General features: G+C 43.6%; 1 protein-coding gene across 2 annotated transcripts; it reads left to right on the top strand.

Annotated features, from left to right (window-relative positions):
- On the top strand, window positions 1-27,745 carry KBTBD11 (kelch repeat and BTB domain containing 11). Of its 2 annotated transcripts, none has more exons than XM_061989836.1 (3): window positions 1-89; window positions 14,546-14,677; window positions 15,110-27,745. In XM_061989836.1, the coding sequence occupies exon 3, from the start codon at window positions 15,185-15,187 to the stop codon at window positions 16,976-16,978; it is 1,794 nt and encodes a 597-aa protein (XP_061845820.1). In that variant the 5' UTR covers window positions 1-89; window positions 14,546-14,677; window positions 15,110-15,184; the 3' UTR covers window positions 16,979-27,745. The 2 variants fall into 2 exon arrangements, with proteins under 2 accessions (XP_061845820.1, XP_061845819.1); XM_061989835.1 differs by lacking the exon at window positions 1-89 and adding an exon at window positions 327-438.

Raw genomic sequence — 27,745 nt, 5'->3', positions numbered from 1 at the left:
GCCGTTCCGCCGCTTCATCCCAAGGCGGGAACGCAAGCACCCGCCGCTCCCCGCCTCAGCGGCTGCTCCTCACCGGCCGCGAGCAACAGGTCTGTGCTCACCTCCCTCCTCCTTCCCTTCCTCTCCCTCTGTGCCTGCGTGTGTGTCAGGCAAACAAAGGGGCTGAACACCGCTCCGCGCCCCCTTTCACACTGCAGCCGCCCGGCCCCCTCCGCCAGCCCAGCCCCTGCGCTTCAGCCATTTGCATTGCCTGGCATCACCCCCCCCTTTCCCTCCCCTCCTCACTCCTCCCCTCCCCTCTCTTCTCCTTCCCGGCTTCCCCCGCCACATCTCCCGCTCCGGTGGGCACAGCGGCGGGGCTGCTGCGCTGGGGGCAGCGAGGCGGAGCGGAGGGAGCTTCCCCAGAGCTACGCTGAGCTCGCTGGCCGTGGCGGAAAGGTAAGTCCCTGCCTGCCCGCCCCGCCGGCAGGAGACCGGAGAGACAGCGCGGCAGCGGCGGTTTGGGAGGGGGGTCGGAGCACGTCTCGGGGCCGGGGCACAGCCTCGAATGTGAGACGTGCCCGACCCCCTTCCCGGGCCGCCGCCACCGCGGAGCTTGCCGGGTGGATCGGTGCCGGTATCTGCCGATAGCTGAGGTAAAAACGGCTGCGCGGAGGCAAGGTAGCCCGGGGCGGCGGGAGTTGAGGCACCGTCAGGTTTAATCGTGCTTTTCTCATCCCTCAAATCCCCCTTAATCCAGCTCCCCTGGGCAGGAGGGAGGCCGGGCATGCATCCCTATATCCCTTCTCCATATGTCGCAGCGGAGCCTGACTTGATGCCTGCGTATTGCTTTTCTTCTTCGTTTTCCTTTTTTTTTTTTTTTTTTTTTAATCCTGCTGACCTATTAAAAATCCAAATGCCTCGTTACACTAACGTTTATGAGTGTGCAACTGCAGCAGATTGCTTCCCGCTATAAATTCTTCATGGCGTGCGTCCTCATCCTACTAAAAGCACACGAGTGGTGCAAGCCCTGGGCGTACGGACTCGTGCACGGTATTGCAGGGTGTAAGGTACCTGAAGAAGAAAGTTCTACTTTTGTTCTTCCAGAGCCAGTAGGTTTTTATGTCTAGTCCCAAAAAGCTGTCTCCCAAACCCAAAGTTACATGTAGTGCAGAAAACGATAGTATTAAATCCTATAGCCAACTTTTTTCACCCATCGAGGAAAAATAAAACTCTCCACATATAATATTCTGTAAAACTTTTCCACGGCAATTAAAACGAACAATAGAGAACCAGAACAAAAAGCTAGAAAAAAGTAGGGCAATAAAAAATAGAATAGCAGTAAAATAGAACAGCCTTTTTTGGTGATCTGAGAAGCTGAAGAGCTCCTCTGTTTTTCAGAGACTTAACTATCTGTCTCCCAAAAAGAAATTAAATTGAATGATTATGGAAAAATAGTGATTAAATTGTCACCAGAATTGACAAAGCAATATTTACTCTCCTATTTAACTGTCTGGCCCATCCTGCCTGTTCTGCATTCTCCTGCTCCCAGGGCCCATCACACAGCATTTATTCACTCTTTAATTAGGACATCCAGTGCATGCCAGTGGGGTCTTCCGGTCACCCACTACTAATGGCACTGTCTGAGGGGAACCTGCCAAAGAGCTGAGGGCTGGTCCCTTGCCTGCCCCTGCTCTCCCTAGCTCTGCAGGGACTCACTTCTGGCATTCTTGGATGGTGACACTCTTAGGAGCTAGCGTATGCAGGACTGTGCGTTCATAATATGGAAAGAGTGAAATCTTGAGTAGCTTCTTTCTATGAGTGCTTTGCTTGAATTGCTTGTCAGTGTAAGAAATAGTCCAGATAGGTAGATAGATTTGAAATGTCAATAAATATTAGACCACCTTTATTTGGCAGGAGCATTCAACGAAAGCCACTAACTGGCTTTACTGTAGTAAAGCAGGATTATAGTATTTAGGGTTGGCATAGGTTATTGTAGAGACAGTGCAGTGGCTACATGGCTGGATCCAGATCCTGCTTACTGGGGGTTTTGGCATCCTGTAGTGTCCTGTTGAAAGAGAATATGAGGATATTAGGGGAAGCTGAGTGCTGAAAAAAAGTATAGTAGAACAAGAAAGGAAATCCTGCAATTTCTTTTAAAGTAGAATGAAACTTTTTTTTCTGTTTTTGTTTGTTTTTGTTTTGTGAAATCCTGTATGGATTTTGCAGAGATTTTGATGTTTATCCCCACTGAGATTCTGCAGCATTGCAGTTAGGAGGCTGTTTCTTTCCTCTGGTTAGAAGCTGGGAAGTCAAATTTTGTACCACTTCACATCCTTGGAAATAAACGTGAGCTCGTTTTCATTCTGTTTGATCTCATTACACTTCTTGGGACATGACGATTTCATGTCTGCTGCTTTACTTTTCAACTGAATCATCATAATCTGCTCTTTCTGCTTCATGTTTGGTCTCAGCACTGTTTTGTCAGAGAGCAGGCGTGATTAGTTCCTGTCATTGAAGAAGAATTACTTGGGAGCAGTTTTGGATTTGACAACCAGTTTAACCTGACCTATGACTGAGCTGTCACTGAGCTGGAAGGGACCCTGCACCTTCCCTAGCCTAGGTCATAAGTACCTGCTTGCTTCCTTGTGCCAGCGCTTGTAGCCACGTGACAATACAGTGAATGGATAGAGATTTTGCCTTCCTCGTGCAGTTAATTAAGCAAACAGTTTATGTACCTAGTTGTTGGCTGGCCCTGTGACCAGAGTGTTTAAATCCACATGTAACTGCAGGATCGGGACCGTACCTGCTGTGTTTTCCTTGGATAGTGTTGACAGTTCTGTAGCCTTTTTTTTTTTAATGTCCTTATCCAGAAAAGCTCCTTGAATGCTAACCTGCAGTTTTATCTTTGACAGGATTTTACAAGCCTGGGTCAGTATTGTGTGTGGGTGATTGAGTGTTAATGCAAAAAAAAAGAGTTGGCTAGATCCTTTGTTCTCCACTGCACGTTTGGCATTTCCCAGCTTCTTATACCTCATCAGCAAGCACGGCAGGAATTCGTGATCAGTTAAGTCAGTTTATTTCATGTGAAACAAGCTGAAAAAAGAAGAAAATCCAGGAATTCTACAGATTTTGCACTGTATGTCAGAGAGAGAAGAAAGATGTGTCACATACATGCTTTTCAGGTGTGATGTTTCATGAGCTGCCATTACTATGCCTCTAGCTAAAACAGACAGGCTGATGGCCCTTTTTAATTCACTCGGAAGCACGCCAGAAACTGACTGCAACCTTCCCATACAAATCCATGTAAGTTGGACAAGCAGCTTCCATGCTGTTATGCTGTCTGTCACAACATGATTTGCATTAATTAATAGCATTGACATTATTTTACATGTACATGTTCACAGATTAGCACAAGCTGTTTGGTTTTCCTCTGTACACCAATTCCTTCAGGAGTTTTTAAGGAGCAGAGTAAGCATTTCATGTGGATCTCTAACTGCTGGGAGGCTCCTGGCCTTCTGAATCATTTGAGACTATCAAACTGTCAGAGATCATAGAGTCACAGAATGGTAGGGGTTGGAAGGGACCTTCAGAGATCATCTAGTCCAACCTCCCTGCAGAAGCAGGTTCACCTAGATCAGGTCGCATAGGAACATGTCCAGGTGGATCTTGAAGACCTCCAAGGAAGGAGACTCCACAACCCCTCTGGGCAACCTGTTCCACTGCTCCATCACCCTCACAGTGAAATAGTTTTTTCTTATATTTAAGTGGAACTTTTTGTGTTCCAGCTTCATCCCATTACCCCTTGTCCTGTTGCTAGATACCATAGAAAAAAGTGATGCCCCAACCTCCTGACAACCACCATTTGACTACATTCTTTTTTTTTTTTTAATTGGATGCAGTTCTGCTTTTCTCTCCCTCTCTTGTAAATAAATCTGAAGAACAAGGCCTAAGCTCTGGAGATAAACTGTTATTTCTGCAACCGGTATTTTAAAATGTTAGTTGTTAGGAACCAAAAGCCAACCCTTTGTTGTGGGAATGGCACACAAACACCAAACGTTCTGATTCTGTCAGTCAAAGACAAATCTCTTCATGAGAGAGCTCTCCTCTTATCCTGCAGCCTTTCATCTCTACTGCAGCTCCCCACATTGCCTCAGTTCAAAAAGAGCTACTGTACACATTTGTGCGTTCAGTGTAGGAAATGCAGATGCTCATGGAGTTAATGGGAATTTTCTCTTGACCACAATGGGAATGGGATTTAAAATGGTGTCAGATTCTGGCTTTATCAAAAAGCTCTGTGAAACTTAGGTGGAAGTTTAAAGCTGCAGGCTACTAGCACAAGCCTCATTCTTTCCTTTGAAGCCATGGAAGTGCGCAATACACAGACAACATATTTCTTATTTAATAGCAACTGATAACAGAGACCTAAGAGAGTTTGCTTTTCACAGTAGATGTCATTTGAGTGTATTGCCGTGTGAGTTTTACAGTTATTCAGTGCCATGCATCCCAAGAAGTTTTACACTGTGATATAGAAGAAGGAGGGCAAATGTATACATATCTTTCATAGAGGAAAATTCACTGGTGGTACTTCTCATTAGTCAGGGTGAGGTCTATTGCACTCATTCTGTGTGACAGAAGACCAGAAGGCTTTTATGATGGGCAATAGAGTTGCAAGAATATATTAGATCAATATCTGAATGCCTGTATGGTAACCCTGCCAAGACATTTTGCAGGCTTGTGGGGAAATAAATACCCCACAAAAAATTGCACCCCCAAAATCAGGATACTTTTCAGAGTACTGCATGACCTCAATATCTGCTTTGGGAGATACTGTTGATCTGTCTCTAAAATCTCCCCCTAGCCACAAGCAACCAAACTTGAGACTTATGAGTGAAACACCAAAAATCTCAAAATGGTCAAGAGCTATAAACTAGGACCTATGAATCTGTGCACCTTCTCACATCTCCCAGATCATAACCATGAAACCAAACTCCTCTCTGCCTTGCATCGTGATTTAAAGATCTCAGTTCTTATTCCAGGTCCTAACTCTTCAGTTGTGCCCAAATTGCTACCTAATAAATGCAAGAACAGCATGGTCATGGTGGCACATGATGCAAAGTTAACTGTGTGCATTAACAAGACTTTATCCCTTAGCACTTGAAAAGGAGACTTTTGAATCATAGTTTAGTCAGACATGCTACAGTCTTTACTTCTCTATGTCAGAAAGTCCAAAAGCAGACAGGACAGTCCTAAGCTGGCTGTAATAACCTTCACCCTTCACGACTGTGCTGCCAGTCTGTGTGTCTCTTCAGAAGGAGCATGGATCGTTTTGGGGAAACAGAATGCTGCCAAGCCAGCAGATGTAAAAGTTGAGCAGACAAAAAAAAGTGAAGTCCAAAGTGAAAAGCAGCATGGGTATTTCTTCAAGGTATCCAGGATGATCCATTTGACACCTAATATTCCATCAAGGTCGTTGGCCAAAACAGAGAAACCATATAGATGTGAGAAGGATGATTTGAGCAGAACAATGCTTTGACCTAATTCAGACAGAAGTTATTGGCCTGGTAAAGGAGTAAAATTCTTTGGCCTGTTCTTGCAGGAATAATATTATATAACTAGGCAGTCTTTTCTGTCGTTTTGATTCAGGCATCTTAGCTGTTACCTATCTACTCTGTTAAATGGAAGAAAAAAAAGAGAGATATTGAGAGATATTGAACTGTTTGCACTAAATTCTAAATTTAAAAGTTGAGTATAGTCAGAGAAATCAGTGCAGCCAGAAAGCCTTTGACTGACTGGGGGTGACCTCATTAATGTTTACAACTACATAAAAGGGTGGGTGTCAGGAGGATGGAGCCAGACTGTTCTCAATGATATCCAATGACAGGGGCAATGGGTACAAGATGGAACATAAGAGGGAGGTGCCAAAGAAACACAAGTTAAAACTTCTTCACTGTGAGGATGATAGAGCACTGGAACAGGCTGCCCAGATGAGTTGTGGAATCTCCTTCTCTGGGGACATTCAAACCCACCTGGACGAGTTCCTGTGTGACCTACTCTAGGTGGTCCTGCTCTGACAGGGGTTTGGACTAGATGATCTTTCGAGGTCCCTTCCAGCCCTTGAGATTCGGTGACTCTGTGAACACCCAGGCTCAGCATATGTAATTCTCATTACAGTAAAAAATGTTCCACATCCAAAGCAGAAAGTGTCAGGCCATGGAAATAAGAGTATTCTAATAGAAACTGGTTTTATTTCTATCTCAGAACAGCCAGCAACTGTTACCTTCTAGTAATACAAACAGCATGCATTACACTGAATTTTCTCTCCTTCCCCTGTTCAGTTCCAATGGCCTGTTTTGTTAAACCCTCAGTTACACAGTTGCTGCTAAAAACATTCCCATTGCTTGGTGCAATCTGTGCTGACAGCCACCAGGTATTTCTGGTAGTAAAATCTTGCCACAAAAGTACCTGTGACTCTAGCAGAACGTGTTTCTGCTTTGAGATCAGCAAAAGTGTTTTTAAGCCCTAGCAGAAGCTGAAGTGGCTTAGATTTCCAGACAATAAAACTGAGCCCTGCCCCACCATCGGCAGCTGGAAGAAGTGTGGAAACTTCCTTTTTGTCAGGGAACTGAACCCATAATTCTTTTTTCTCCCCCTCAGTAATATTATTTATTCTTTCTGTGAAAAGTAACACAGCTTTAGTCTGAAGGAGAGTAACCTTCCTCTCATAGTCCTGATGGTTTGTGCATCTGTTGACATTCGTGGGTTTTAACCTTGTCAGACAAAGAAAGGAGCAGTAGCAAGTTTCTCACAGGGCTTGGTCAGAGCTCTTAAGCATTGCAGAGAAAGGTGAAGTAGCAGCAAGAGTCAGTACTGCTATCTTTTGAAACAATTTAGGTTTATTTTGGAGAGAGTTCTGGACTAAGGCACGCAAAGCAAGAGCACCTCCTGATCACACAAAGTAAGCACTTCATCACCATAGTCTTTGATATTTTTCTGCCACCCGGACCTTGGTCACTCTAATACGAGATTTTTTGAGGATCCCAGACAACTGGCATCTAACTGCACCCATACGATGCATATGGGTACAGAACCTGTCCATGTGTTCCAGATTCCATTCCAGGAGCTGGTTACAGGTAGATCAGCAGTGCTCTATAGCTCAGACACACAACATCTGTCTCTGCCCTTGCAGGAAAACTGGGAGGTGTGTCCCACCCACAGACCAGCTCTGTGTAGGAAAATGGCCTCAGGCCTCTCTCCACCTTGGCCTGATTTCCATGAAATAGTACATAAGTCAGACTCCCGTGAGTCACTTAATGAGTTCACAGTCACAGACCCAAGAGCCAACTCTACCAACAGCACTTCTGTCATGGCAGAGGGAAGTCTGTGCAAGCTAATTAATTTCCTCCTTTCAGATTACAGCTGTAATGCTGCAGGTTTTATTTTGCTATCTGATCTGGCTGTTTTAGGCCTTATATCTCTGCTTCATTGCCATCTGCCAGACAAAAGTGCCCTCCAAGTCAGCCTTTGCCATGTTCAGGACTGTAGCACATCTCTTCATCTTTGAATTCAGTCCAAAGCCTGTGTAGAAATTCTAGACATGTCTGCAGAAACCTGAAACTGTTTTGTGTATCTAACTAGATGTAGTATAATCTGTAGATGTAGCTAGAATGACTGTAAACCTTAAGTTTTAAAAACTATCTGGGCAAAGAAACAATATATGATACTCAAAAATGAGAAGAGCGCTTGAAGGACCTCTGCCTTTCTAAGCATTGCTTACTGAATTTGTGAAGAAATCAGTGAGCTTATTCAGCCTTTGAAAGTGAGGCTTTTTTATCTTGAAGTACTTGATTCAGAGTTTGTCTGGAAAAAAAAGTGTTTTCATTATTCTCTCCTCTAGAAGTTTTTCTTCTACTTTTTTTTTTTTTCTTGAACATAAGTCTCAGAAGTATGAGACTTTGTTGGCTTTCCTTTGAAATATTTTGTTACTTCTCAAATTCTGTCTTTCGCAAGCACAATAGTGACATACTTCGGCAGGTTTCTGGTGCTTTGAGCTCTTCAATCTATATGTCTTTTCCATAACAATACTTAAAGCAAAAAAAAATTGTCTTAAAACTTCTTTTATTTTATGAAAATCTACATGAAGAAATCTGATTTCCTTGACTTGGCTTCTCAGTGGATGTTCTCCTCCTCTTTTATTAGTACCAACATTGCCAGAGTTCAAAGACTTTGAACATGTTTGCAATTATTTATTTGTTGACAACACTATTAAATGCTGAAAAGCATTTCTGCAATCAACATTACAGCAGTTGAACACACTAATGCCCAAACAAGGCTTTTAATCATCACAAGCTGATGCTTTGCTTGATGTCAGTACTCCTGCTGTATGGCAGTTTTCAGAACTTAAGGTCAGAAAGGATCACTAGGTTGACTAGTCTGCTCCTGTCAAATTTAATTTCCCCTGGACTCCCAAGTGCTTCCTCGAGGCACACACTCCCAATCTCCTTCATCACATCAGAAAAAGGGTTTTCTCACGTCAGATCAAATGTCTGCTGAGCCCAGCATCCTGTCTCCCACATGGACCATAATCCAGTATGGAAAGAAGCATGTAGCAGGGTAAAAAAGTGTATTTCTCCATGGGATACTACTTTATCTTTGAATATTAATACTCTGCCAATTTTCCATGTCAGGACCCTCCTAAGCTGGGTGCAGTTTTGGTGTTTAGTATGTATTTGGTCACCTTCAGTAGATTTCCCTTCTTTAAGCCCATTCTTCACTCTCCCCATCAATTCATGTGAATTTTCATTATCCACAACATGCTGTGGTAGTCTTCTCTCCCTCCCTCCCCTTACTAGTGTAAATATTTTGCTTTGTTTATGTTTCCACCCCTTGGTTTGTTTAGGGCTTTCTCCATCAGCCTAAGAAGGCCATTGGTATGCAGAATTTTCATGTGCTTACACTTGTGCACAGTCATCAAGTCACAGAGCAAACATACCAAGCCCTGAACAAGTGCCAGCACTGCATTTCTCAGGCTGACTAAGGCTTGTGCTACCTGTTCTCCAAGCTACTACCACAAGTCACCTCTCTACAAAGCCATGGAAGTGTGGCTGTGAGATGATGCCTAAGCTAAGTATCACCTTTTTGCTTGGGAGTTTGCTCAAGACTGGTGTACACTGTGTGGAGGCAGACTAAGCTAATGTCTGGTTGCAGAGTGCTGTTGTGAGTCCCACTGAAATGTTTCTCTGCAGCTCTTAAATAACTTGGTGCTTTTCTCTGCTTTCCTAGGTTTTTAAATACTACTTCCAAAATGTAAAGCCTGGAATATCCATCCATCCATCCATCCATCCATCCATCCATCCATCCATCCATCCATCCTTCCATCCTGTTCCACTGCAAAGCTACTAACACTGTAGATTAAAGGCAGCCTTTTCCCTACTCTTAATTTCCCTGAATACCCACTCAAGGACTGCGTTCATCCTTTAATTTGTAGCACCATGCTGGTGCATTATATACAGCTGTTACTCAAACGTAGTGTTGGCTGTGTCCAGATGTGATGAAAGTAACCAGACTTCAGGTTATCACAGACATGACCCCGTGCTCTCACCTTATATCTAGGAATGTAATTCCGAGGCCATGTCTGGAAGGAGCAGCACTTTTCCATTGTAAGTTTTGTTCTGTTCAGTATGGTATTGCCAAGCCATTCTCTCCTGATCTGTGATTAGTGGTGAAGACATCATGTTAGCCCTGATGGTTTCCCAAAAGGTATTGCAATCATTCAAAACCTTGTTTCTGACTGTTCTGGAGTGTTCTAACAGTTTTGTTAGACTTTCTTTCTTCTAAGAGATAGTGGAGAGGAATTGCACTCAACCTTTGCTAGCTTTTGCTTTTGTGGGAGTGTTATTTCTTTTTTTGGTGTGAGAACTCCTGAGAGACACTGCTCCTCCCTAACTACTTCTGAAGAGTCTAAACTGGAAGGAACTCAGAAAAGATAGTTTCCTTTTTAGAGAATGTTTGTCTCTATGGATATCACTGTAAGGAAACTTATTCTCTGGTCATGAGGATGGTTTAGAACTTGTATATTTTTAGTTTAGATTTGCTAGCTCTAATATGATTTCATCAGGCTTTTGATAATATTTTGTTATTACTTATTTCCTCTCTCTCTTCCTCTCTGCCCAGACACACACAGCCTTTTCTACCTCTGAATTTCTGATGAGGAACTGCTGCCCACATGTTTCTTGTGTGGTCTGTAATCATAAGCTGCATTTCTTAAATGTTGACTTTTATTTATAGTTGTATGAAAATTTTGCAGTTATGAGATAAAAACATTCATATCTCCACAACTTGTGTGAAAATTAAAGCACCTTGAGAAATCAGAAGGAAGCTACATAGGCAAGTTGAGTGTGGGTGCAATACTACAAAAGACATACATCCAGTAGGCAGGGCAAGAGACTACAATTGTATTGTATCCCCAATTTTAAGCACTCCTAGTTAAAAAAAAAAAAATGAAAGAAAAAAGGTTTTTTCCTATATTTTTTCTTGAGGTGGGACACTGAAAGACAATGGTTTTTTGTTTGTTTTTTTTTCTTGCAAGCAGAAGGTTAAACAAGCAGCTAACACCTGGAGTTTAAACCTGCAACAGGATGCAAGATTTCAAGTGCTGCAAGCTCTTTCAGGGAAATGGCATCTCTATGCTGCAGATGTTTTCCCCAGGTACAAAGAGACCATTTTCTCCCCAAATTTCACAGTTCTGTGAAACAGACCATTTTCATAAGTATGCAAACCTCTCTGCACTAGACTCTGCCCTCTGGAAGATAATGCCTTCTGGGCTGAGCTGGATATCTTCACGCTGGCCAGTTCTACTTTTAACAGTCATCTCTCAGTTTTTAAAATAAATACATGGGATGTTTTCTCTCTTTTGATGATCTTGCCTCTTTGGAGTCCTTAATCATCTCAATCAGATGACGCCCCTCTCCCGAGGGAGTTCTCTACTAGGGTAAAATTTGGCAGTCCAAGTTATTACAAACGCATTTCCTGGACTAAGGTGGAGCAGAATGGCATTATGTCAGTTCTGATCTGGGATAGTGTCTCTTCGGGATCATAGCCTGCTTATGTAAATTGGTGTTGCTCATGGTAGGGAAAGCACTGCTTTTATTTACCCTGAGACTGAGTCAGATCAGTTTCCATTTGTGAACTGGAGAGCAATAACCCAATTCCTCCCACATGTGCGTATTCCCCAGAGAAAGTGGGTCTTGCTAGAAAACAGGGTTTGGATCAGAGGTTATTGGCAGTGCATAAAAAAAAATAGAAAGAGAACAATGAAAAACAAGCATTTAATTGGATTTTATCAGAAGAACTGCCAAATGAATACAGTGCCAGGAAACCTAACCTGCAGCTCTTTTCATTACAGTTCCTCTGTCAGAAAAAGCTATGCCTTCTTATCTGTGCTGTGACTCGAGCAATGTCTTGCAGCATCTGAGGTTGGGGGCACACATCCAAGATATTCTAAGTGTGTCATTGCCAAGACTGTAAATACAGTTCATGTTTGTTGGCAGTTCCTCTGTCCATTAGCATTACATCATCCTTAGACCAAACCCATGATAATGAAAACAATTTCAGTCTAAGTAGTTCAGCTTCTGACTTAAAAGTCCCCAGTATAAAAGGTGACATCAGTCCACAGGTGCCATGTACTCTGAACGGCTTGCTTCCTTTTCCACTACTTGTCCTATTTGCAAGTTTGAAAAAGTGCTAAAGCCAAGTTTGTTTTAAACCAAGTGAGAACTCTAGGAGCTCAGATCCTTTTGAATCAGCACAGCTATCAAGTATCTTTTATGATTCTGTAATTTTGGATGTTCTGTGTCACGAGAACAGGAGTACAACTCTTTGATTGCTGTAGATAAGGGAAGAACGAAGGAGTTCAGTATTTTATTTCCATCAGCCCCTTTCAGTTTCTTCCTGTTATATATTGAGTCCATGAACTTTTAACTCAGATCAGTCGTGTTGCTCAATAATGGGAAGGTTCCAGAACTTCTCTGAATTGTTTTTTGGAGCTTCATCTTTACAGAATTCCTATACTTCGTTTTCAGCTAGGTAAAGGTTCTCAGATGGCTGGAGCAGTCATTGCTATGCCATTGACAACATCTTCCAAACTCTCCTTTAGCTTTTCTAAGTCTTCATCTTCCCATTGGACTTCCTCATTGCCTAAATTACATGTGATACTTTGATTCAAGTCATCCCCATGCCCAGTATGAATTTCAACATACCTTTGGTAGTTAGCTTTCAATATACCAGAAGATGTTTTTCTTCAGAATCCTGCTGCTGGCCATTAGCAAGCTGTATCACCAGTCCTTCCTTCTTCCTCCTTGTGGTTCCTCAAAGGATGTTAACACTGGTGTTTGTTAGGGCTATGGTGGGTGACAGCTTCTTTCTCAATAATATTTCAGTGTCAAGTCAAGCTTCGAAGCCCAAGCAGATAGCAGAATATGGGAAAAGTTGTGATTATTGTGCTTGAGGAGGATCTTACCCTTTCTGTTTTCATTTGCCAAGGAAGTTGGAAAGATCTCTTTGTCTAGATGCTGTTTTTAACAACTTTGACTATTCTGATTGGTGGTTTTCTTTTGAGGGGTGATGCAGGAAGTACATTTCACTATACAGAGATATTATTGGTATTACTGTTACTGTTTTTGACTTCGTACATTTAGTCACCCACACATTTTATTTTTGGCAGCATTCTCCTTCATTCTTCCCTGATAATTTCACTTGCAAAGTCTAGCAGTAGACTTGAGAGCTTCCAACTTTCCGAAGTTACTCATTCTTGTAGAGGGGGAACATTAGTAGGAGAAATTAGAAGTGGTTTCAGAAGTGAGGTGTAGCTGGATCCAGGAAAGATCGGAATTTTGAGAGCACGGGGGAAAGTATATTCACACCTTTCAAATGTTCATGATGGAAGAGGTCAAGCTGTCCAGAACTGTAACAAGATAGCAATTGAATATTAGAGCACTCAATATTAGAGCAGAGGAGACACAAAGTGTTTCAATTACTTACAAATGATATGCTGCTAGCACTTTTCTGAATATACAAGTACATCTGAGCTTCACATTCTAACTGGTTTTCTAACAATATTGGTTTGACCTTTGTCATTTCACCAGTGTCAGTTTCAGTAGCTGCTCTCGAAAACAGCTGATCATCTGGGCTCTGGAAGGCCTGGAGCAGAAGTAGGTTAATCTCAATGTCTACAGCATAATAAATCAGAATACAAAATCGTTACAGAGTAAATTCAGTACTGTGGAGACTCACTAAAACCCAAAATCACATCAACAGGGATGCTGCCTGGTTTAAGTTATTGATGAATTAATGTATCTTCTACAGACACACCGGGCGTACGCACACATCACTGCATTTCTGGCCTAGTTACAGCTGCAGAAAAGTCAGAAAAGCCTAAGCTAAGGAATTTGGGTCTGGACCTCGGGCAGTTTGACACTAAAGCTATCCAAAATTTATAAAATATCAGAGAGAGTTGCTAAATGCCAGATTTTTAAACGCCTAGGTAAGAAATATAAAGTTTGTAAAATCTACTCATTCTAGTAAGAAGTTTCCAAATGCTGTTGCAAGCTTAGTATGTTCTCCAAGGCTCAAATATCCAGGAATCAAAGCTTGGTATTGATTTGTTGTTAAAGTGAATGTGATGAAATGGAGTAGAAAGTCCTTCACAGGGCAAGTGCTTAAAATAAAAACCTGTAAGGTAAGACTGATACTATCATTTGAGTGAAGTTTGCTCGTGCGAGTATGATCTTCTGGGTTCCATGTTCATGTCAGGAGTTTCCAGACGCTGTCTCCTATGAAACTTTCCTAATGGAAGTTATGCTTCCATTAAAAAAAAAAGAAAATTTGATTTCCCTAATATTAATTTAATAGGGCAAATAAATAAACTCTGCTTGAAGGAAGTCAAAGTGTATTTTACATAGACATGAGTGTTCCTTGAGGACTGTGAAAAACTTGCCATTGGGGATTTTAATGGAAATTAATAACCTCTTTAGCATCAGTGCTGCAGATACTTATTAAATGAAATTAAGTACCTTTGGACAATTTTCATGCATCATTCATCAAAACTTAGACTGAGCCTGGGAAATTCATAAACAAACATGAGGTAAACAAAAAGTGCTTTGTTAAATTCTAAAAACTACATTTGTGGAATCAAAGATGCAGCTGGGTGGCGACTGTGCTGACAGGGACTAACCTACTTACAGCCATGGCCTGTAGCCTGTCATTTTCCCAGAAGAAACTTCGTATTCTAATTATCTATTGTGATTTTTGCTCGCTTCTGCTTTTTGTTAACAGAAGCCATAAATCTTTCAGACATGAACGGGTCCCTACCAAGTCAGATCCATACATGTCAGATGGCTTTTGTCGTAACAACGCAGAATCCTTTGGCATGTTTTGTAAACAATTAGTCTATTAGCATGCTTCTGGACACTTGTAAGGAAACATAACTCTGAGAGGCCCAAACCTCTGAGTGAACTGAGAGAATATTGATTTTAAAATGAATTGACAATTTAAACTTTCTTTTAAACAGGAGGAAAGCGTATGAGGAGCAGTGATATGAAGAAACCTTCACTGAGGTCTTGTGAAGGAAAACTTGCCTAGAAGGGAATCTACTTCCAGAACAGATTGCAACCACTGCCTTCTACCGGAATAGTTGGGCAAGGTGAATAAACTATGATAGGAGAATCCTGAGTATGTGCCTTGAAAGGACGTTTTTCCTCATTGCCCAGCACAGCACAAGGACCAGTTGTCATAAACGGGAAGCAGGGCGTGCAAACTGCTTCACGTTTTTGCATAGCATCAGGAAAAGCAGAATTGCTTTTCAGGCGGTAGAGGTGTGCATGGGGGCGATCCCCCCAGCAGAAAGAGGTCAGGTTTTCGGGGGGTATGCTATCGGGGTTCGCCCGGGGCAGCGGGAGGCTGCAGCGGGATCCTCCAGGGAAAGGGGAAGCGCGGGTCTGGGCGCAGGGAGCGGGACCAGCCCCGCCGGCAGGAGCGGCGGCTCTCGGAAAGAGGCCGGCGGAGCGGGAGGAGGGCGGCAAAGGGGCGCGGGGCCCGGCCGCGGGAAGCTGAGCGCTCTCCGGTCTCCCCGCAGGTGATGGCCGTTCCGCTCCGACCCGGAGGCCTCCGCACCGGTGCGGCGCGGCGCCGGCGCAGGTAGCGCGGCTCGATGGAGGGCAACGGTGCGGCAGGGGAGGAGGAGAGCGGGGCCGGGCCCGGCGCCCCGCCGCCGCCGCCGCCGCCCACCCCCGCCGCACCCTGCGGTTTCAGCTCCTCCCTCTGCTTCAGCGACACGGCAGCCGAGACGCAGCCACCCGCCGCCGGCGGTCGGATGGTGGTGGAGAGCCAGTGGGAAATCAATAACGCCGCCGGCCAGCCGGCGGAGGAGAACGAGGAGGCGGTGGGGACGCGGGAGCGCCCATCTGAGGAGCCCGACCGCCCGTCTGAGGAGCCCGACCTGGTGATCGAGGTGTCGGGGCGTCGCATCCGGGCGCACAAGTCGGTGCTGGCCGCCAAGAGCGACTACTTTCGTGCCCGTGCCTCACGGGACGTGCTGCGGGTGAAAGGGGTGAGCTACGGGGCGCTGCGGCTCCTCATCGACTACGTGTACACGGCCCGCATGGGCGAGGTGCGGCACGACAACCTGGCCGAGGTGGTGAGCGGCGCCCGCGTCCTTCAGATGCCGTGTGCCCTGCACTGTGCTGCTGAGGCCATGCGCGCCCAGCTCCGCCTCGACAACTGCTACCAGCTCCTCTGCCTGGCCAAGAAGCAGCGGCTGGCGGAGCTGCGGGAGGCTGCCTACCGCTTCATGAGCGACCACTACCTGGAGGTGCTGCGAGAGCCCAGCGTCTATGGCCGCCTCAGTGGCAGCGAGCGGGACCTCATCCTGCAGCGGCGCATGGAGGCCGGCCGGCCCTGCTTGCTGGTGGCTGAGGTCAGCGACGCCTTTGAGCGGCCAGGTGGCGGTAGCCGGCCGCAGAGCCGTGAGAGTAGCAGGCCCCAGAGCCCCTCCTCCGTGGTGTCGCTGGAGGAGAGTGGCTCCCTCATCCACTGCTACCAGGAGGCCAGCGGTGAGTGGAGGGTGCTGACGCGCCTGCCCGAGGAGGCCAATGCCAAGGGCTGTGCCATGTGTGTCCTCCACAACTACCTCTTCCTAGCAGGGGGCATTGCGACAGGGCCAGCAGGCAGTGAGTCTCGGGCCCGCCTGTCTGACAAGGTCTTCTGCTACAACCCACTTACCGACACCTGGAGCCAGGTGCGGCCGCTGGCTCAGCCTCGCTCGCAACTCAAGCTGCTGGCCCTGGACGGTTACCTCTATGCTGTGGGGGGTGAGTGCCTCTTTACTGTGGAGAGGTATGATCCCCGGGCTGACCGCTGGAGCCCTGTGGCACCCCTGCCCAAGGGTGCCTTTGCTGTGGCTCACGAGGCCACTACCTGCAATGGGGAGATCTATGTGTCGGGTGGCTCCCTCTTCTACCGCCTGCTCAAGTACGACCCCAAGCGTGACGAGTGGCAGGAGTGCCCTTACAACAGCAGCCGCCGGCGCTCTGCGGACATGGTGGCCTTCAAGAGTTTCATCTACCGCTTCGATGTGAGCAGCGGCCGTGGTGGGGAGCAGGGCCTGGGCGGTGGGACCAGTGGCAGCGTCGAAGTTTTCCGGTACAACACGGTGGCCAAGTGCTGGAGCCAGTGTGCCAGCCTGCGGCCCAGCAGTGGCCCCATTCAGCCCTTCCGTTGTGCTCCCTTGGGCAACACCATCTACTGTGTCAACCGGACCGGCACTCTCCGCTTCAGCCTAGCCCAGGATGGTGAAGTGGAAGCAGATGGCGGGCTCAAGGGCACTTTCGATGGGGACCTTCTTAAAGCTCCCTTGGATGCCAAGGGTGTCCTCTTGCCCTTCGTGCTTACCCTGCCTGAGAGGCTGGACAAAGCAGGGGACCAGGAGGGCTCCCTCCCACTGTGAGGTAGCCAGCTTGGCTCTGGCTTCTGAAGCGATGATTTGAGTTGCAGATGTGGGGAACCCACAAACTTCCCCCCTACAGAGGGGACCCTCTCTTGCATGTCCACAGAGAGAAGGGGCTGCCTCTTTCCCTCTCTCTGCTCCCAAGATGTTGGGAGCAACATCTCTCTCTGCTCCCAAGATGTTGAGGTAGAGCCACTCGATTGTAACTCATTTGTAACCCTTCTTATGTTCACTGTGCTTTGTGTGAAAAGCCAAGCACACGAAAGGAAAAGCTGCTATAAAGGACAATCTCTGGATTATGTTTGTGCCAATTCCCAAATTGAGAAAAACTTTTTACACCACGACTTCAAAAAGATTCCTGACGACAGTGTCGTAATGGGACGTTACTGTTAGCGCTGGTTTTGTGTTTATGTGTAGTTGTAATCTGAGCTGGAGCATTTTCTGCTGTTTGTTTTGTTTCTCTTCAGGATGATACCGAGGGATAAACACTGCAGGCAATGTAGCTTAGCTGCATTTGGTTTTACGTTAAACCAACTGTTTGCCGTGCTAGAAAAGTATAGGAAGGACATCTTCACCACAGCCTTCCATTTCTGGTGCAATAGATGGTTTAAGGAAGATGTGGCACTGTGTGGTCCCAGGAATTTCAGCCACAAATGATTTAACAGATACCAGACTGCAGAACTTGAAGTAACACAAATGTGTGCCACGTGTTTGTATTTGGAATAATGATAATTACTAAAAAAAAAAAAGAATGCGGCAAGATACCTTTTTAAAATGTGGCGTATTATAGCAGATAGGAAATGTTGATATGTTCTTTTTTTGAAAAAGGCAATGGCTTATGTATAAAACAACACCATTTTATTACTTTTTTATCAGAGATTTTAAATTATAACAGAATGAACTGAAACGGTTCAGACTGCAATCGATTGACATTACCATGTATGCCGCTAGAGCTGGGGGAAATATTTTGCAATTCTGCTCTTTAACTAACTGCAGGTCAAGGAAGATTAACCTAAACCAAATGTAAATTTTCTGAAACTGACTGCAAACAGCTTAAATGTTTCACTGTATGTTCAGTAATCCTGTGGCAAAAGGCTTTTCCAACTTAGTGCAAGACCATCAAAAGGGTGTGACAAAGTGGAATGCGCTACACACGTTGATTATGTTGTACACTAGCGTGATGTTATTTCTCTGTGTTTTGGCTGAGGGGCTGCTTTATTTATTTTGGTCTAATGATTGCTGTAATTGGTAAGTCCTTGTTACTTGCAGTACATGCTGATGGTGTATGCTGTCACTGGGATTCTGAACTGCCCAAGAGCGCTGTTTGTGGAGCAGCATCCTCACAAGAAAAAACCATACAAAGCTTCTTCCTGCCTGTGGAAAGTTGAAGCATACTTTTTGTCACGTTACTCAGAACCGTCTACACAGACAAACTGTATTGAAAAGGGCACATGCATTTATTTTATACATTTTATATAAAAAAAATAAATAGGCAAGGCAAATGCTTTAGCTTTATGGTAAATCACTGAGAAACCTTTTCGGAAAAAAAAAAGAAGAACCATTGTTTTTGCTATTGGTAATTCTGCCTGGAAATAGCATGGACTGGGGAAGGGAATTGTTTATACTCAAAGCTTTAGTATAGATTCATATTTTAGAGAGACATAGACCTTACATCAAAGAAAGCAGATCTTTTATGTTTTATTAAGATGCTTCTGTTAAACAGAACATTAGCATTCTTATACGCTATTGCTAGTTCCAAAGGAAGGCAGCAGGCTCTGTCCTAAGAGACACCATCTTCACAAGAGAATAGTGACGTTTATAGATAGTTCTTTCCTTCACTTTCATGTTGATGTTTTTTGTTTTGTGGGGTTTTTTTGTCCTTTTCTTCATCTGTCTTGCACCAGGTTTAAATGCAGCTGATTTGATTAGTCATCATGTAGAAAACAGTGGTCCAGTCCTAAAAGTTCCTAGCCAAGCAAAGTTGCTCCCTAGTGAGCTAATTAAAACATCAGCTGGGTAGGAGCTGTAGGGCTGCCGAGTGTGCTGCTTACCTTAGCCTTAGTACAGGTTGATGCAGTGGAGTTTAATACCACAGATAGCATATTCTTTAGCAATTCACAAAGAAATTGGTTATTTTTTTTTCTCTGAATGATGGACTTAATTCGCGGACAAGAATCCTCAGAAATGTTGACTCTAAATTAAATTGCAGCATTGTAGCTTGAGAAGGAAAGAAGAACTATGTGTTTGCCTTCAGCATCATTTTTTATGTTAACTGCAGAAAGTTCTTCACGTTGTGTAGTAAAACACTTAGGTCCATACTTAAACTAAAGGCTAGGCCAGAGTTTGAATTAGTAGAGTCACCAGGAACACACAAGAAAATGTCTATTTTAACTTACAGTTTACAATACAATTTCATAGTTCAAGCTATTAGTTCTTACGCTGCAGTGTAGTGAGGAATTAAGCCAGCTTTTGCATTCCTATTAAGCATTAATTAAGCATTTTCATTCCTGCTAATGCATGAAAATGCTTCTAAATGAGTTTTGGGAAATCTCCATGATTTAAGCTGTGAAAACATTCTTTTGAGAAACAATAACACACACCCTTTCGTCCAGCGTTTCTTGCTGCACACCACGGAGAAATTACATTAGAAGGTAATCTTTCCAGTAATAAGCATTCTACAAACCTGCAGTGGTTTGTATTTTTGCTGTCTCCTATTGTTAGAAAAGATTGAATCCAAATGCTTACCCGCTTTTGCTGTTCATGCAGTGTAAATGAGGGCTGAGCCTGGTCTTCATTAGTAGCTGTCGGTCAAACCTGTTTCCTCTGTGGACTCTTTGCATAATCCCAGCCTGATGATTGACAACAGAGGCATGTTTCTAGCCCTGTTTCCTACTCTGTGGCCTCTGTTTCCTCCCTGGTAAGCCTGAGGCAGGTTTGCTGAGAGTTGTTTTTCCCCCACAGTTATATCTTAAGTGCATCCAAAAAAAAACCACCAACCAAACTTGGGTACTATAAAACAGAATATAAGTAAATTTTGGGCATTGAAAGATGAAAATTGTCATCTCAAAACTTTCCAGTTTAGCTTAAACTGAAGTTTAACTCGAGCAGCTGCTGTCTCTTGGACGTGGCAGTGCTGAGCAGTTCTCCCCTAACCTATTTGGAGCTGCTCCCCCTATGCAGTTATGTACCTACCCGACTGCTGCCCCAACTCCTTTGAAACCCTGTGGTGCCATACCCAGAAGCCACGGGTGTAACATGGTTTTATGATACAAATTAAGGGACTAGGCCACCTTCTAATTGTGTTTGTGAATATCTTGTTTTTAAAACTGAGCGATCTTATCTAATAGCCTGAAGGTGACTGTGTTTGCATAGCGACATGGAAACCTGTGTTCACTTTCTTAGCCTGCAAGGATTCCACCTGCATCTCCCACCACCTGTTTGATTGGCAATGGATTGAAGAACCTCTTGGAGCTAATCCCTGAATCTCTGTTGTATTATACATGAATTGACTAAAAAGCTTAGAAATTATCCAAGTGGGTGAATTTGAACCCTAATGCTCACTGAGTAATCTGAGACTACCTGGAGAGACATAGTCCTATCTGCTGTCTTTCTTCTCGGTGAATCTCACAGTCCCCTTCTCCCGCTTTGAATAGGATGTTCAGAAGATACTTTTCCCACTTCCTTCTCCCTAGAGTACTCCTGCTTCCAAGATCATCTGCTAGAGGATGTAGGCTTGAATGTCCTTAGGCTGAGTAAAGACTGAACTCAGGCCCCCCACTTCGTATATGTGTGTTCTTGAATCTAGATGACTATTTAGAAGAGTAGTGGAACCACCTCCTACAGCTCTTTTTCGGGGATAAACCTCATGCAAATCCCCTGAAATCACACATAGGCTCCTGCATATTGCGTTCTGGGTAGATTCCAGGCTCCAGCTCCTGGATGGGTAATTCAGGACACATTTAGTACATGTTGGTGCAATGGGATGAGTTTTCTTCTATGGAAAGCTTTTTCCAGACAGGCTGTGTTTTGGGTTGCCAGTCTGAGGTGAGGAGGTCCTTACACTGTACTGGGAGGCCCTGCAGGTAATTTAAGGTTCTTCCCAGGGGTGATGCCTTGGGAAAGAGGCACTACAGTGCCTAATGTGGGAATGCCTAAGCCTTCATTGCATCTAAACCTAAGTCCCTGCAAACGCTAAAAACAGATGGAACTTTTCTACTTCCATCTAACTGATTCCATAAAAGGAAATCTTAATTGCAGCAAAGGCATATGTACAAATTCTGTTTACACTTGGAAACCAAGTCAAAGGAATAATTGGCAAAAGAGTAAGCCTATTTGATCAAAACAGGCACTGTTAAGCAACATGGGAAGGATGCTAATCATACCCTACTTATGAATAAAATTGTGAAGTAGCTGATGTAAATTCTGTCCACAGAAAAGAAAAAATTCTTTGTAAAAAAAATACCTGGTAAAAACTCAAGTGATAAAAGAATAAATTATTCACATGAAAGCTGTAACTCTCCTGTGCTGTTTGATTGGCGCTCAGTGTTGTGTCCTGCTGATGGCTATTCATCAGTGGCCCTATTGCTTTTCCTGCTTTATGGTCTCCATTCCACTGAGTGCCCCATGGCTGTGTTGCCTTTCATTAACACAGAGCTCAAACTGGACCTGGGATGACGGGCTTTCTGTCTGGGCTGACGTGAAGTGCTTTCAGCTTGAATGAACTCAGAAAGTTTAGACAGAATTATATCTTTGAGGTTTTTTGGGATTTTTTTTTTGCAGTGGCATTGCTCCTGGGAACTCAAGAAAGCAGGAGAAGGGGCAATGGTGGTACCACTGAACAGTTGTAGTAAGAAGCATTTAATTCATTTCCTTTTTTGTCTGCCATTATTCTGCACACCAGATTTGCACTGGATTTAACGGAACATCTCTGTGTAGCTGTTACTACTGTGAGTCTGAGTACTATTGTAACAAAGTATGTTTTTATTTAAGTGTATTTGCTTCCTGACAGAATCACAGAATGGTAGAGGTTGGAAGGGACCTTTAGAGGTCACCTAGTCCACCCCTCCTTGCTAAAGCAGGTTCACCTAGATCAGGTTGCACAGGAACACGTCCAGCTCTTGCTCTTAGATAATTTAATGCAAGTTTCTACTAGTTCCACACATTTAGTAGACTACTAGAACTATTGACACACAAGCTCAGTAAAACTGTGCGCTCAGAATATATAATCATACCCTTTTCATTTGCTTTGGCCTGCTAAATGTGGAGAGCTGCTGGAGTGGACCCGTTGAGAATCACTAGGCTATTTTGGAGAGTCTCTAACTTCCATACATTACTGAATGGGAAGAAACAGGAGTGTGGGGTGGAAGGATAGGAGAGAAAAGGACTCAAAAATACCCGCTATATATCCAGTAGAAACAAACAGAGGGGAAGGGAAACCAGAGTTGGTACTTGAGACGGTGATGGCTACAGGGCCCATCTTCAAATATTTTTTAAACAGCCTGAGCTTTTACCCGTTATGTTGTTAATCTTATCTTGCACCTGCAATACATCTCAAACAATCACAGAGTTTAATAGGCTACTTATTGCAGGAGTCTTGTGCTTTGCTTTTTAGTCTTAATGGATAAACCTTGGAGTAATTTGTGAAATTATGAAGTAAAGTCGACGCTGCCGCTTAGAACAGATTAACTAATGCCAATGCCTTAGACACTGTTCACACTTCAGATGACTTATATGTGTAACTGATGTATTAACAGTTTCATTTTTGAAGTATATATAGGCAAAGCTTTTTATGTACTCCAACATATGCTGTAATGAAATAAATACATACAAAAAGCTTATGCTGCCCTTTAGGGATTTCTGGGTAATTGGTGCTTTTTCTGTGTCATCCATCCAGTCAGTAAACAATGTTACATTTGTTAATGTAAACAAAGGCAAAATTATATGGACTATCACAAAGGTAAAATGGTTAGGAAATGTTTCTAAGGCTAAGCAAAAAGGAATATTTTCCTTTCACACTGCCCAAGGTATTTGGAACATTCAGTGTTCTGCACTGAACACACTTTTCCTAAGTGCAGTTTAGCATAAGGTCTAGTTCAGTTTGTTTTGATTTTCTTTTTTCCTGGTCAGTGTGTTAAAGTCCATTATTTATTTATAAAAGTTACATGTTGGTCTTTTCAGGATACTCCCCTTTCTTACATCACACATGCCAGGTTTTTTGGCTGGAGTAGATTTATAGCAGTGAAAGTAAAAGTAGAGTCAAGCACAAGTTGAATTTCGTACTTTGTCTCCTTATTTTGTCATCAGATAATTTGCTTGAAATGAAGTTATATAACCTAATTGAAAGCTCGTAAGAGCCATAGAGAGATGCATTGGGGTTGGATTCTGACATTTCCATTGTTTCCTTAGTGACCCTGACATGCAACCTCTGCCTATTTCAGCTTTCTTACGCTTCCTTCAGAAAATTTAGAAATTCTTCTGCAGGTTAAACCACTGTAAATCTGGAATGACTCAACCAAACCTCTTAGATTGCCATCAAACTTGTTCCATTCAGCCCCAGAATTCTGAGTCTGTTGCGATTAACTAGGGACCTTCAGTAGGAAAGAGAAAGAAAAGCTCTGGTGGAGTATAACTCGGGCGATTGCTAACTTAAATGTGTTAACTTCACTAAAACATGAATTCCTGAACTGTCATTATTCTCTGTGCTGTGAAGTAGATGTGAGGACACTTAGTGCCAATTAAATTTTATCTCAAGTATATAGTCATGCTTGGCTCATTGAAGGTTTTACACCTACATCTCTCAGAGTGCATGTGCCCAGGTGCAGCCACAGTCTGGTGAATGCTGTGGCTTGGTCCAATCACTCGCACCATGTCACACGATAAATTATGTGGTTCTGAAACACTAAAGCCACCAGTGGTAGCACAAAGGATTTGAGTTTCAAAGTCCTCTTGATTTAGGCATGGAGGATCCTCTGTTACCCTCTGTTTCCAGATGCAGTGCATGTTTTTAGCATCACTTGTATCCATGTATTGGACTTCAAAAATCACAAAAGATTTAATATGAAAGCATCCTGAGGAAGGTGATATTGACTTGTATTCCCCTGGAGGCAGAGAAGTCTTCTTAGAAAGACAAATCTGCTTTGGTCCATGGACTGTGCCTGCGGGGAAGTCACGTATACCTGGGAACTCCCATGTCAAGCCGAGTAATTATAAAGTGTACCAAACAGCTATGTCGTTGAAGAGGAGTTTGCAGCCTGTACACAGATGTACCTATTGTGGGGGAGAATAAAGCAGCTTAAATTAGTAACTGTTAATACTGGGACTGTGCCTAGAAATAAACTTCATTCCTATTTCAGGATTGTGTTTTCTCGGTACCTGTGAAGAGAAAAGGAAGAATTCACAGTCCAAATAAAACTGTGTGGCTAAAAGTAGATCAGGGGAGCACTAGGCATTTATTACTTGGCTGTGGCAGTACTTGCAGGCTTCTTTTTGAAATGTGCATGAAGAGCACCTGCATCTGAAATCGCAGTGGGAGCGGCTGTGGATGAGGGAGCATGGCCTGGCACAGCAGCAGCACCTGGGTGGCACTTGCTCCAGCGGCAAGCAGGCCAGTGAGGAGCTGATTCAGTCTCCTCTGAACCACAGCTCTCACGCTGCCAGGTCCTTGGGAAGGAGAGAGGAAGGGGGTGTACCTGGCAGGCTTGGGCCATGCCCCTCATTGCTGTGCTCCCTTAGTGTACTGGCAGCAGCAGTGCTCAACGAATTCCCCAGTGAGCAGCTGACACATGCAGAGTTTAGAAGGTGAAGTCTTTTTCTCTCCTCCCTTCTAATTTTTTCTTCTTTTTTTTTTCATTTTCCTTCTAGTTTTATTTTTTCTCTATTTTTCTCCTTTTTTTCCTCATGTCATCCTCTTTTTCCTCCTCCCTCATTCTCTTCTCTTTTTTTCATTCTTTTTCTTTGCAGGTTGTGTGTATTTCTCTGCTTGAACATTCCAATGGGTTATACAAGGGATCTGTGAATTTGGAAAAAATACCTATTGGAAACCAATGAAATGTCTTCTTTTTTTCAGGAGGCAGACTTTCCCTCCCTAGCCTGCTAATTTTTTCCCCTTAATTAAGCTCTAAGTTTCTGGATGAAGTGAAGAAGACTTAATCCATCTGCTTCTTGGCAGAATGGCTCAACAAACTCCAAACTACTTTCTTCCTAAAGAAATAAAGTTACAAGCAATTGAATTAGTCATAATGCAGATGTAAGGCAAGAGCTCTGCACCTTTTTTTCAGCATACTTTCAGTGACTGCGGGCTGTGCCTACAAGAAAGAGTAACAGCAGCACTGAAGTATTGACTAGGTGGGAAGTCTTTGAAAAATGAAGTAAGAGCACAAATGGTTGCAGAATTAAGTTAATTCCTACACGTTTAGAAAGCATCATCTCAGTGGTCAGGGCCTGAATTACTGACAGCTTGTTAGTGCGTTACAGATGAAGGGTTGGGTTTTGCTTTTTTTTACCCCCTTCTGGTGCTTTGCAGTTCTTTCCACATGTGAAAAATCGTTGCAGAGTTTGTGAGCAGGAAATTTGCAACCATTTCTGCACATTCTTCATGGGTAAATGAAGTTGTCGTCTACAATGATGGATTATATGTCTCTCCCACAGTTTTCTAATTAAGAAAATGCTGAATCTTGATTAGAATCAGAGAAATACAAGCTGAGATTAATAATAAATAGAGGGAATGCAAATAAGACAATATTTTTTTGTAATCTTTCCCAGACACTTTTAGATCATAATGAAGTCCTAGGCAGGCAGTGAGACATTTTTAAAATATGATTTAAACCATCAGGAAAACTCATAAGTGGGCAGGTCCGCGAGAGATCTCCTAGACCAAGAGCAGGGCTGTGGGGGAGCTCCCATCAGCTGAGTAAGAGAAGCTGAACCTCTTTCCTTTGTGTCTTTACTCAAGTTCTGTGCTCCTATGTATCTTTTGAAAGCAAATACTGACTCTGACTGTGTGATATGATGACATACCTTGGAGGTGCAGTTCTCTATCACTCTATCCTAAAACAATGTGGCAAAACACTAATAGAAAAGTAAACCAAAAGAAACCCCTTAATTCATCAGCAACTTCATATCTCCTTGTTAAGCACTACTTCAATTAATCAAATCCCTTTTTTCTATAGTAGCTAGCAACAGGACAAGGGGTAATGGGTTGAAGCTGGAACACAAAAAGTTCCACTTAGACATAAGAAAAAACTATTTCACTGTGAGGGTGAGGGAGCCCTGGCACAGGCTGCCCAGAGGGGTTGTGGAGTCTCCTTCCTTGGAGGTCTTCAAGACCCACCTGGACATGTTCCTATGTGACCTGATCTAGGTGACCGTGCTTCTGCAGCGGGATTGGACTAGATGATCTCTAAAGGTCCCTTCTAACCTTACCATTCTATGATTCTATGATTCTATGAAATGTTACTCAAATGCAGATTCTGGCCATGTCCAACAGCCGAGTTTGCCTTTGACAAGGTTGGAGTATACAGGTATGATGATAGTACATGGGAACATTTGTAACATTACTTTGAAAAGCGTATCCTTATACCAGCATACGTTGTCTCTTACACAACTGATTAATGCACTAACGGCAAGGAGCACAGCCTGCCATTTGACTCCACGGACTTGCTGTCATTACTACATTAGACTTTTCAAGTGGGTTGTTGGTGTATAGTGGTCTATCAGTGTATGTATCACTATATATGCCTGTAACATCCTTTTATCCCAATCTGGAAAGCAGCATTGTGCCACCAGCTGAGAAGAGGAAGGAGCAGAAGCTGCTCACCTGATATTCCCTGTTGTAAGCAATGACTGGAAGGACATGGGGTGCAGAATTTGTTCTGGCTGCCACTGCTTTCCTGACCAGACTGCCTGGCTCAGTGCCCACAGAAAGGAGTGAGGCAGAAGTGAAACTCTGCATTCTCTCCCCCAAGAGCAAGAGGCGCAGGGGCTCAGTTGTTACTCATTCGTAGGTCTCTGGGGAAAGCATAGTTCCAGGCTTCCTCTTACTCAAATTACAAGGTTGCCCTTCATTCCTGAGAGCCAGGAAAACAGCTCAGCTTATATGTGGTAAAAGAGAACTTGTAAAATAAGTTATTTTTGAAAGGGCAGTGAAAAAAAATCAGTATTTGCATTGGCTAGTTGTGATGTTGCTACTGTATTTGAAACATCTGGAATGCACTGTGGGTTTCCTCATGAGTCCTAGAGCTTCCTCTTGTGTAGTTTAAGTGTGAAGGGATCCAGGCAGTAGGTTTACTTTTTTTTTAACTTGCCCTGCTCTCTGAGGGCACTAAAAAGGCAAATGAGCCCAGACAGTTGTGTGACTGCAGAAGTTCATCCCTCAAAGAGCTACGCAGAATCTCCCTACATTGCTGTGCCATGGCTGATGGTAGCAGTGGGGGAAGAGAGTGTGGGCAGTGAAAGGAGGCTTGAGTGAAGCATTCTCAGCAAGAAGAAAGGACCTAGTTTTATTTCTGGTTCTGCCATAAACTTCCATTTATTACTAGGGAAAAGCTGGTTAAGTTTCAGTTTTCTCCAAAGAGGAAAGTGTGGATAAGGAGAGAGAGAAAGAGGATTTATCCCATCAGGTACTGGAAATGTATTCTTTCATTTTGCATCAGTAAAGCACTTTGAGATCTTTGGCTAATATTGCGGAGTGCATTTGCTGTTTCTTTTTTTTTACTGTGGTCCATGTGAACAGAATATTTTCTTCATGTGGAGCTGAACAGAATAAAAAAG

This window comes from Colius striatus, chromosome 2 (genome assembly GCF_028858725.1).
Source record: "Colius striatus isolate bColStr4 chromosome 2, bColStr4.1.hap1, whole genome shotgun sequence".
NCBI lineage: Eukaryota > Metazoa > Chordata > Aves > Coliiformes > Coliidae > Colius > Colius striatus.
The sequence above is the reverse complement of the archived record's forward strand: the minus strand, read 5'-3'. Positions and strand labels throughout refer to the sequence as shown.

Bases quoted from the DNA above. Each gene is read 5' to 3' on its own strand.
- KBTBD11 (XM_061989836.1), top strand. From the start codon at position 15,185: ATGGAGGGCAACGGTGCGGCAGGGGAGGAGGAGAGCGGGGCCGGGCCC.